The sequence below is a fragment of the Scyliorhinus canicula genome, chromosome 13, assembly GCF_902713615.1.
Source record: "Scyliorhinus canicula chromosome 13, sScyCan1.1, whole genome shotgun sequence".
NCBI classification, from domain to species: domain Eukaryota; kingdom Metazoa; phylum Chordata; class Chondrichthyes; order Carcharhiniformes; family Scyliorhinidae; genus Scyliorhinus; species Scyliorhinus canicula.
Genome location: NC_052158.1, coordinates 80,395,915 through 80,408,224, shown reverse-complemented (window position 1 = coordinate 80,408,224; position 12,310 = coordinate 80,395,915). Strand labels below are relative to the sequence as shown.

General features: G+C 46.2%; 1 protein-coding gene across 5 annotated transcripts in view; it reads left to right on the top strand.

Annotated features, from left to right (window-relative positions):
- LOC119976226 (hepatocyte cell adhesion molecule-like) overlaps positions 1–10,107 on the top strand; it is a 54,162-nt gene extending 44,055 nt beyond the window's left edge. For 4 of the 5 annotated variants that reach the window (XM_038816570.1, XM_038816569.1, XM_038816568.1 and 1 more), the window contains exons 5-6: positions 4,243–4,334; positions 9,091–10,107. In XM_038816570.1, the coding sequence (XP_038672498.1) occupies positions 4,243–4,334; positions 9,091–9,204 (206 nt within the window). In that variant the 3' untranslated portion in view covers positions 9,205–10,107. The remainder of the gene's footprint in view (positions 1–4,242; positions 4,335–9,090) is intronic. The other variant, XM_038816571.1, reaches the window with a different exon arrangement.
- Positions 10,108–12,310: the final 2,203 nt, after the last annotated feature.

Below are 12,310 nucleotides of genomic sequence, written 5' to 3'. Positions count from 1 at the left end.
ATCTTTGTATCATCTGCAAATTTACTGACCCACCCTTCAACTCCCTCATCCAAGTCGTTAATGAAAATCACAAACAGCAGAGGACCCAGAACTGATCCCTGCGGTACGCCACTGATAACTGGGCTCCAGGCTGAATATTTGCCATCCACCACAACTCTCTGTCTTCTATCGGTTAGCCAGTTTGTTATCCAACTGGCCAAATTTCCCACTATCCCATGCCTCCTTACTTTCTGCATAAGCCTACCATGGGGAACCTTATCAAATGCCTTACTAAAATCCATGTACACTACATTCACTGCTTTACCTTCATCCACATGCTTGGTCACCTCCTCAAAGAATTCAATAAGACTTGTAAGGCAAGACCTACCCCTCACAAATCCGTGCTGACTATCCCTAATCAAGCAATGCCTTTCCAGATGCTCAGAAATCCTATCCCTCAGTACCCTTTCCATTACTTTGCCTACCACCGAAGTAAGACTAACTGGCCTGTAATTTCCAGGGTTATCCCTATTCCCTTTTTTGAACAGGGGCACGACATTCGCCACTCTCCAATCCTCTGGTACCACCCCTGTTGACAGCGAGGACGAAAAGATCATTGCCAACGGCTCTGCAATTTCATTTCTTGCTTCCCATAGAATCCTTGGATATATCCCGTCAGGCCCGGGGGACTTGTCAATCCTCAAGTTTTTCAAAACGCGCAACACATCTTCCTTCCTGACAAGTATCTCCTCAAGCTTATCAGTCTGCTTCACGCTGTCCTCTCCAACAATATGGCCCCTCTCGTTTGTAAATACTGAAGAAAAATACTTGTTCAAGACCTCTCCTATCTCTTCAGACTCAATACACAATCTCCCGCTACTGTCCTTAACCGGACCCACCCTCGCTCTAGTCATTCTCATATTTCTCACATATGTGTAAAAGGCCTTGGGGTTTTCCTTGATCCTACCCGCCAAAGATTTTTCATGCCCTCTCTTAGCTCTCCTAATCCCTTTCTTCAGTTCCCTCCTGGCTATCTTGTATCCCTCCAGCGCCCTGTCTGAACCTTGTTTCTTCAGCCTTACATAAGTCTCCTTCTTCCTCTTAACAAGACATTCAACCTCTCTTGTCAACCATGGTTCCCTCACTCGACCATCTCTTCCCTGCCTGACAGGGACATACATATCAAAGACACGCAGTACCTGTTCCTTGAACAAGTTCCACATTTCACTTGTGTCCTTCCCTGACAGCCTATGTTCCCAACTTCTGCACTTCAATTCTTGTCTGACAGCATTGCATTTACCCTTCCCCCAATTATAAACCTTGCCCTGTTGCTCGCACCTATCCCTCTCCATTACTAAAGTGAAAGTCACAGAATTGTGGTCACTACCTCCAAAATGCTCCCCCACTAACAAATCTATCACCTGCCCTAGTTCATTACCAAGTACTAAATCCAATATGGCCTCCCCTCTGGTCGGACAATCTACATACTGTGTTAGAAAAGCTTCCTGGACACACTGCACAAACACTACCCCATCCAAACTATTTGATCTAAAGAGTTTCCACTCAATGTTTGGGAAGTTGAAGTCGCCCATGACTACTACCCTGTGACTTCTGCACCTTTCCAAAATCTGTTTCCCAATCTGTTCCTCCACATCTCTGCTGCTATTGGGGGGCCTATAGAAAACTCCCAACAAGGTGACTGCTCCTTTCCTATTTCTAACTTCAACCCATATTACCTCAGTAGGCACATCCCCCTTGAACTGCCTTTCTGCAGCTGTTATACTATCTCTAATTAACAATGCCACCCCCCCCCCACCTCTTTTACCATCCTCCCTAATCTTGTTGAAACTAACCAGGGACCTCCAACAACCATTTCTGCCCCTCTTCTATCCAAGTTTCTGTGATGGCCACCACATCGTAGTCCCAAGTACAGATCCATGCCTTAAGTTCACCCACCTTATTCCTGATGCTTCTTGCATTAAAGTATACACACTTCAACCCATCTCCTTGCCTGCAAGTACTCTCCTTTGTCATTGTTACCTTCCCCACTGCATCACTACGTGCTTTGGCGTCCTGACTATCGTCTACCTTAGTTGCTGGACTACAGATCCGGTTCCCATTCCCCTGCCAAATTAGTTTAAACCCTCCCGAAGAGTACTAGAAAACCTCCCCCCCAGGATATTGGTGCCCCTCTGGTTCAGATGCAACCCGTCCTGCTTGTACAGGTCCCACCTTCCCCAGAATGAAATGAAAATGAAATGAAAATCGCTTATTGTCACGAGTAGGCTTCAATGAAGTTACTGTGAAAAGCCCCTAGTCGCCACATTCCGGCGCCTGTCCGGGGAGGCTGGTACGGGAATCGAACCGTGCTGCTGGCCTGCTTGGTCTGCTTTATAAGCCAGCGATTTAGCCTTGTGAGCTAAACCAGCGCTCCAATTATCCAAATACTGTTCTGACACATACCCTCCTCTATCCATGGCTAAAACATTTGGGTACTTGGGCTATGGTGGGGGGGTTACAGAAAACGGCCATCTTGCTGAGAGATGGCATTTCGAATTACCATCTGTAGGATAATGGAGAAAACTAGCCTAATTATTGGCCGATTCACAAATTCTCCGAATCTCGATGGTTTTCTGTTCCACAACAATAAATATATTTTGAGCCAGGAAGTTTAAACTGGTTCAAATAAAACAAAAGATAATTGGTGCCAATGAGAACAAAAGGAGAATTCACTTGATCTGTGTTAAAGTATGATAATGCTTTATCACAGGGCTAAAGAGCTGGCTTTTAAAGCAGACCAAGGCAGGCCAGCAGCACGGTTCAATTCCCGTACCAGTCTGCCCAAACAGGCACCAGAATGTGGCGACTAGGGGATTTTCACAGTAACTTCATTTGAAGCCTACTTGTGACAATAAGCGATTTTCATTTCATTTCATTTCAGTGCATAATTTTACGTGCACTACAAAACATTGTTTACACATCTACAATGATCATCATCTGCCGATTTACAATGAAGCTTTTCAAGCTCTACCAAACCCAACGATTCATTCTTTGCTTTATGCTTCGCCTCCCCCCCCCCACATCCAATATAATGGTTTGTTTTAAATTGCTGCATATTTTTACATTAATATAATAGTAAAGAATATTGTAAATAATATGCCAAATGATGCAGGTGCTATTTTGACAGAAGCTGATGTAATTTGTGTCCAAAACATGTAATTGTTGACTTTTCCAGCCAATTTCTCTATTGATGGTTTTGTATAGCTTCAATTCAGCTGTGAGCAGATAGCCATTGCATAATTTGAACTGTAAGCATCAACAGCATCTAAATAAAAATCCCTCATCACAGTGTTCAACCTAATTTTATTTGTAATATTTCACAAGTCAATTTGTCAGGTCTTTAAAAGGAAAATTGACAGTCCTTTATAGGATGTATTGCGACAGAGACATAATTCAAAAAGCTTCCCCTATTTGCACAGCTGACCTGTGGATTTCTAAAGATTCCATAGAGTTTTAAAATTATTGTTCAAATGTTTATTTATGATAATGTTGGCTTCTACCTGAATCCCGTGAATGTCCAATCTTTGTTTCCTATAAAATTATAAATAGTAAACGATAAACCAGTTTATTACTTCAATGTGATAGGCTGCTTAGCCTACTTGAAGACACCAAAGTTGCTGCTTGCCAGGGATTCCCTACAGCTGACACCAGAATGAAGTTAGGGGGTAAAGCTGAACTGCACACACCATAAACCTTCTATCAGGTCAGCATCAGATGCAAAATGCAGTTTTTTGCAACATGAAACCAACCTTTACATTGTGCATAAACTAAGTACATGATCCGGTGTTCATAAATACCCACAAACAGTTCAGACCATATTTTGGGCGAGATACCATCAGAAAGAACAGGGAAAGAAGGAAAAGAGGTAAAGAGGTCTCTTAGAGCTGCCTTGATTGTAACTTAAGAATAACTATTTCCACCCATCTGATTGGATACAAGCTTATCACCAAAAAATAAAAGAAGTTAGCAGATGTTTTTTCATGCAGGTAGTTTATCGAATATGGAATGCTTCACCAGAAACAGCAGTAGTAGCAGAATCCAAAATGGCATTCAAATGAGAAGCAATTGAGGTTTGTAAAATGAAATTTTTAGAAAGGATGTGTATAGGAGTGGGTGGCTGAAGTGGTTCTCTCAGCGTCGGCATGGGGGTGATGAGTTGGATCATCCCCTCTTCTTTCACAAAATACTATAAATCTGTTTTAGGTAAGAGAAAACATTTGATGGTCCTGGCCGCTGTGGTGACATTTCTGATTTTATCCATTGTGCCTTTGATAAAGCTGACCGTACTTAAAGGGGTAAGTACCACAGTTTAAATGATCATGAAACCCCCAAAGAATGCAGACATTACCCAGTGACCTGTCACTTCATTATCAGCTACTATTTGTAGAGAGGCTGCGGGCGGGACTTTCCACGTCCTCCGTGACATGTTTCCTGGTGACGGAGGCAGCTCGGTATTGGCCACCAGCAGGATCTTCCGGTTCCATCAATGCCTTAGGAAAATCCTGCCCTATATGTCTTTATTCTCCAAATGTTTATCAAGTAAGAAAGTGATGAGAATATTTTCCAGCTGATGAAAAGAAAACAGGAAGAGGTCATCATAGGGAACGTTTTCTCTTCCAGCAATGGTCCGGGACTGAAATCCTAATTTCACAGAGCTTCTGACAGAAATTTTAAAGCAGAACAATATCGTCATACATTGTTAACTAACTAGTTCTTCATGAAATGACCTAGTTATATTTTAAATAATTACTTATCTAAAACACACATATTATTCTTGAATCCACAAGGATGATAAAATGACCAATAGCTTTCTTGTTGAAAGATGAACTATTTAATGAGTAATAAAATAATAAATTGTGAGTCCTTTTACTCAATACTAAATTAACAATAAAGACTTAAAATACAATACAGATAACTATATAACTTTACACTATTATAACAAACTAGTTCTAACTTCTCTCACTAGCCATATGTCTTGCTTGATCACTGTTCTGAATCACATCTTCATCATGTGACTTAGAAAAGGCGGGAAACCAGTTCTTATAGTACTGTACCTGACTGTGAGCCATCTAGTGTTGAAATGACTGTACTGCACTTACATACATTGATCAGGTATATTGATATCTCAACACCACTACAGACCTGATGGCAGTTTTTGTGAATAAATAAAGTCCCTTACAAGCAAATCTCTGTGGGCGTGATTCTCTGAGCCCACCCGCCACCGGAATGTCCAATCTTGCCAAACATCAATGGACTTTTAGCAGGGCTGCTGAATCTCCCACGGCAGGTCCCACCACAACAGGGTGAGAAAATCCTGGCCTGTGTTTCTGAACAGCATAGTCTGCAGTGCTCTGAATACAAACAGAAATGGCTCCAAACACTCAGCAGCTCTGGCAGCATCTGAACCCCTGAAAAAGAGTCATATGCAATTCAAAACATTTCTCTCTCTATGGATGCTGCCAGACCTGCTGAATATTTCCAACTCATTCTATATTTATAGAAACTGTAGTAATTTTCTTTTACAATGAAGTGCAGCCCTGCTCCATTTACAATGGGCCATTTAGTGTCTTTAGAAAGGATTCCTCAGTCTTCTGAAATTTGGGAAATGTCACAAGACCACTTTGGGCAAATAAGTAATTCAATTTATATCCAATTCATTTACAGCAGAGAAATTATTAGACAAAGACAACTTGTAGAATAAATAAGTGAATAGAAATCATCTGCAAGGGGTTAGTTCAACATTTTCAACATTCAAACCTTCTCAACGTAAAAGCAATCAGTTCTAGCAATCACTTCTTTAAAGTTGATTTCAGGGATTTTCTTAGTGATAAAGCCATAATTCTTTAAAGGCCATTGTTAGTCAAATGCTTGCACAGTTCTTAAATTTGGCCAGACTCAAGAAACCAAATCACAGAACCTGAATGCGCAAAGATCCTCTTGTTTTATACTCTTAAATTCTTGGATGGTTATCTTGCAGATTAATTATGATCAAAGATGTATTAGCACAGTTAAAACAATGGAATGCAAATGAGACATTGGTGGAATTTAATGCTTTCCCGGAAAAATGTGATAATGTCTGTAATGAATTAGAATCATGGAATCATAGAATTTACAGTGCAGAAAGAGGCCATTCGGCCCATCGAGTCTGCACCGGCCCTTGGAAAGAGCACCCTACCCACGGCCACGCCTCCACCCTATCCCAGTTAAGCAGTAACCCCATCCATCCTTTTTGGACACTAAGGGCAATTTAGCAAGGCCAATCCACCTAACCTGCACATCTTTGGACTCTGGGAGGAAACCGGAGCACCAGGAGAAAACCTATACAGATACGGGGAGAATGTGCAGACTATGCACAGACAGTGACCCAGGCCGGGAATCGAACCTGGGACCTGAAGCTGCTGTGCCATCAAGGGTGGGACGAATTCAGAGCAGTATCCCTCCCAGAGGTCAATTAAGGCACTGTGATCAATTCAGTGCTTCATCCCACAATGGATGGGAATTAAGCCACGTGGGCAACTTGCGTCCTAAACTCGGGTGGATAAGCTTGAATCATTGCCGGATTGGCTCCTCTTACTTAGGCAGCCCATACCCAAAGGAGGAACCAGCCAGTAGCAATGTTCGCCCATACATGATGACCCCCACCTGTTCTGTAAATGGATTCCTTAATCCACGCTCTTCCACCTGCAGTACATCCCATACCCCCTGTATTGGGGCTTCCCTGACTGGCTCCGGTGATTCCACCTTACCGAACGTTCCTCCAGGGCTCCAGCATCGATCATCAGCCTTGGCCTACTAGATTTCCAACAGGAATGATCGCTCCTTACGGTGCTGCCAGTTCTGGCCTCTGATTGGCCAACAGATGGAAAAGTCCCCCTCAAAATAACAAGATCCATGTTGCCAACTAGGTCAGTGCCTGATTGGCATTAAATTAAGTTGGGGGCTGGAATAGTAATACCAGTGCTTGGAAGTGTTCAAAATTGATTTGGAGGAGTTATTAGGCAGGCTGTATTTAATGGGCAGATTTTCCCTAAAATATGCAAAGTCCAAAGATGTGCGGGTTAGGTGGATTGGCCATGCTAAATTGCCCTTAGTGTAAGGTTAATGGGGGGATTGTTGGGTTACAGGTATAGGGTGGATATGTGGGTTTGAGTAGGGTGATCATTGCTCGGCACAACATCGAGGGCCGAAGGGCCTGTTCTGTGCTGTACTGTTCTATGTTCTATGTTCTATGAAGTTGCCAGCCCCAACGCTAGCTTTCTTTATCATTTGATGGATTGGATAAAGAAATGCAAATGGCAGGTACCACGGGGCAGAGTCTGCCCCGCCAGCAACTTAGTTTTTTTTATAGATCAGAGGGAATTAAATATGGAAATTGGAGAGCCATTGGCCATAAGCTTCTCCCCTCCTTTGAAATATGGGTGGTGCCGGAGGACTGGAGAATTGCAAATCTTAGATCCTCATTCTGAACAGAAAATAAGGGTAAATCCAACAACTACAGGCTTGTCAATTTGACCTCAGTGGAGGGAAAGCTTTTAGAATCACTGGATGGAATTCTGTTCCAGTAGCACAGGTCCTGACAACAGAACCAGAAGTGGATGCAACCTCTGCTCACAGCTGGAAAGGCTGGCTGATCATGCAGTGATAAGCAAATAAGATGTGCAGAGGAACGAAATCCAGCCAATGATGCAGTGGGGACTGCCAGGAAGGTGACACACCCACCATCGTCTGACAGGATTGGAGGTCCAGGCATCATTTTAACATTTTTAAGTCGAACACGGCCATGTACCCATTGCTTATAAATCAAGAGTATCTGTTCTGCAGAGTCTGGTATAAATCCACAGGATAACTTGGCTCCAGAATCGCCCTTCCTCTCTGACTCTGAGCCACAGGTTATTCTCCTTCACCTCCAGACTGAGGCATCACAGGTGGGATTCTCCATTGCCCGATGCCGATATTGTAATCGGTGATTGGGCGGAGAATTGATTCCGACGACGGAATTGGAGCTGGCGCCGGTTTGCGAGTTTCCGCCCCCTCCAAGCCGGCGTCACCTTGACACTAGCTGCACGCAGTCGCATTGCCGTTGGCACCTCAACGGCTGGCCCACTCACGATGCACCACCCCCGATGGGTGGAGTTCTTAAAGGCACGGGCCACGTGTCCTGACAGAAATCGTGAATCTGACATGGCGGCTGCGGAAGGTGTCCAGCGCCACCACACTCGGCCTGGATCCGTGCTGCTGGTTGGGAGGGCTTCAGCGAGGACTGGGGGGACTGGTGGGGTTTGGCAAGGGTGTGGACTGTGGGGGTCACAGTCTGCGGGTCGGGTCAGCGCACGGCCGGCGCCATGTTGTACAGCGCGACCGCTACAGGTCATCAGCTGTGCGCATGATCGGCACAGGACCCGGCCATTCTCCGGCCGTTTTCGGCCCGTGAGGTGGGAGATTTGGTCGGTGCCAGAGAGTGCCCCTCACCGGTACCGGAATCAGTGAGGGATCCGTGCTGATTTTCATTGTGTAGACCTCCTGCGGATTCTCCATTCGAGCCGGAACAGACAGGGAATGGCCCCACAGTTTAGTGATACCTCCCTGCAGATTTTCCTCCAGGCTGGGAAACGTGCAAAGTGGTTTTCCCACTGATGGCACCAGGGGACCTTCTGCCTGACCACGGAGGCCCGGGTAGAAATTGCAGCAGAGGTCAGCAAGATAGAGGTCGACAGAGACACCTGGGTCCAATGCAAGAAAATGACCTGTTGGGATGCGTAAAACATGGCTTTACCTCAATGTGGCTCTAAAGAGGGCATCAAACAATGTGCCTCAGTAAGGGGAGAGAGCAACCAGCTGGTGGAATGCATTGCACCCCTCAGCAGCAGATGTATCATGAGGCCTGAATATATGTGAACCAGAATTTGCAGGAAAAATGGTGCAAATGACACGGGAATTAAATTGTGGAATACTTACATAGGAGGCTCCATTATCTATCAGAGGGATGATATGGTGACAAGCTGGGGTTGTGTGTTCTTTGAAGTTATACTAATTCTTCTCTTTTGTCTGCAGGGGCAAATGGCTCAGAACACCAAGGAAGAGGCAACGACAGAAGCAACTCTAAACCAGGAAATGGAAGGGTCGGAACTCAGGAAAATTAGTCAACAGCGAAGTGTCACTGAGTAAATTGTTTGTGCAGGTTGACAAGAACATGGATCCTGGTGGACTTCTTCGTAAGGCTTAAAAGAAATGTCAAGTTAGATAATTGATGCATTGGTTTTAATTTATAATTATCTTTGTTGTCACAAGTCGACTTACATTAACACTACAATGAAGTTACTATGAAAATCCCCGAGTCGCCACATTCCGGCGCCTGTTCGGGTACACCGAGGGAGAATTAAGAATGTCCAAATTACCTAACAGTACATCTTTCGGGTCTTGTGGGAGGAGTCCGGAGCACCCGAAGGAAACACATGCAGACATGCTTTTTCTTTTTTTGTCTCTTCTCACGATGCTGTTTGCTGGTTCATTGTATGTTCTGTGTCTCTGGCTTGTCAGTCACAGCATCGACATCTCTTTTGTTTTTATCATTGGGATGCGCTAGCTCTCCCACTCTTCTTCTCTTCCTCTTTTTTTTATTTTAATGATCATTTGGCGAGTTCTTTTCCTTTTAGGTTTTGGTTTGGCAACACCTGTTTTAGTCCTGGTCTGAACCCTGTGCATAGACATGTACGGATCCTCAGTTGGGACCTCTGGCTCCAGCGTGCTGCTGATGATTGTGTAGCCACAACAATTCTGTGCCCTCAACTGGAGGTTGGAGAGCCTCGCTCTCTGGTGCCTGGGTGGGAGTCACATCTATAACATCAGGTGCTGCCCTTCGTGCCTTATTAGAAGATCTGTTGATAACTCCTCATCACTGGAAATTACGATACAAAACGTTCTCTGGCCCTGATGATCCAGTCGATGGGTCATCCTGGTCTTGCTCTAGTATATGTGTGTGATCCGTGAAGCTGCATAGCGGAATAATCATCAGCTCCTCTTACTCATGTTCCGGTGCAGTAGCATCAAGGATCAAGGAGTCAACTACCGGAAACATTTCAGAGGCCTGAGACGATTCACCATGTGCCTCTGGAGCAAACTTCTCCAAGATCGGTACCATGTCTTCTGTTAATAGCTCATTCGAAAGCTCTACCTCCGAGGTGTCAGCCACTGCAATCGCACTTTTCATTTCAGAGTGTGCCATAGATAAAGATATAGGGCGGGATTCTCCGACCCCCCACCCCCACCGTGTTGGAGAATTGCCGGGGGTGGGGGCAGGCGGCGTGAGTCCCGCTCCGCCGCTCCGACGTCGGCTACCGAATTCTCCGGCACCGGTTTTTTGACGGGGTGGGGAATGCTCCGGTGGCAGTGGCCCCCATGGTGATTCTCCGGGCCCTGATGGGCCGAGCGGCTGACCGTTTTCGGCCAGTCCCGCAGGCGTGAAATGGTCAAGGTCCATACCGGCGGGACCTGGCTCTGAGGGCGGCCTGCCGAGTCCTCGGGAGCGCGGGGGATCCGGCCCCGGAATGTCCCCCACGGTGGCCAGACCCACAATCGGGCCCACCAATCTGTGGGCCAGCCTGTGCCGTGGGTGCACTCTTATCCTCCGCGCCGGCCTGTGTAAAGCTCCGCAATGGCCGGCGCGGAGAAGAAACCCCCTGCGCGTGCGCAGGGATCACACCAGCAATTCTGCGCATGCGCCAGAACACGCTGGCGCTCTGCGCATGCGCCAACTCGGGCCGGCCGGCAGAGGCCCTTCGGTGCCGGTTGGCGTGGTGCCAACCACTCCAGCGCCGGCCTAGCCCCCAGAAGTGAGGAGGATTCCGCACCTTCCGGGCGGCCCGAGGCCGGAGTGGTTCACGGCACTCTTTGGCGCTGGTACGGCCCGCCCCACCAGTTGGGGGAGAATCCCGTCCATAGAATTTACAGTGCAGAAGGAGGCCATTCAAGTCTGCACCGGCGCTTGGAAAGGGCACCCTTATTAAACCCACACCTTCACCTATCCCCATAACCCAGTAACCCCACCTAACCTTTTTTGGACACTAAGGGCAATTTAACATGGCCAATCCACCTAACCTTCACATCTTTGGACTGTGGGAGGAAACCGGAGCACCCGGAGGAAACCCACGCAGACACGGGGAGAATGTGCAGACTCCGCACAGACAGTGACCAAGCCAGGAATTGAACCTGAGACCCCAGAGCTGTGAGTACGCAGTTTTTGAGGGGGTGGATAAACGGTGGCGCCCATGATTTCAGCGTAAAAATGGATACTCCGGCCGATTGCCGAACGTAATTTCGGCGTCGGCAATTGGAGAATCCTGCCCCCTATCTCTGAGAATCTTTTCCAACAATTTCACTGTCACTGACATCATGTTCACTGGCCTATAATTATCTGGATTATGCGTGCTACTCTTCTTAAATAACGGGAAAACTTTGGCTATCCTCCAATTTTCTGGGATCTCTCCTGTGGCCAACGAGGAAACAAAGATTTCTGTTTGAGGCCCAGCGATTTAATCTCTGGTCTCCCTCAGTAATCTGGGATAGATGTTATCTGGCCCTGGGGATTTGTCTACCTTAATGCTTTTTAACACAACTAACACAGGCAGCACCATAGCATAGTGGTTAGCACAGTTGGTTCACAGCTCCAGGGACCCAGGTTCGATTCCCGGCTGGGTCACTGTCTGTGCGGAGTCTGTACGTTCTCCCAGTGTCTGCGTGGGTTTTAATCAGGTTCTCTGGTTTCTTCCCACAGTCCAAAGATGTGCGGGTTAGGTGGATTGGCCATGCTAAATTGCCCTTAGTGTCCAAAAAATGTAAAGTGGGGTTCACTGGGTTACGGTGATAGGGTAGATACGCGGGCTTCAGTAGGGTGCTTTTTGTAAGGGCCGGTGCAGACTCGATGGGCCGAATGGCCTCCTTCTGCACGGTAAATTCTATGATTATGAACACTTCCTCCCTCGTAATAATGACCTGTTCTAAAGTGTTTACATATACCTCTGAGACACCACCAATCAACATGTCCCTCTCCTTTGTGAATAGCGATGCAAAATACTCATTAAAGATCTCACCTACTTCCTTTGGTTCTATACATAATTTCCCTCCTTTGCCCTTGAGTGGACCAACTCTTTCTCTAGCTATCCTCTTGTTCCTAATATACGTACAAAATGCCTTGGGATTCTCCTTAATCCCACCTGTCAAGGACATTTCATGACCCGTTTTTGCTCTCCTAACTCCCTGCTTGAGCTCTTTTCGA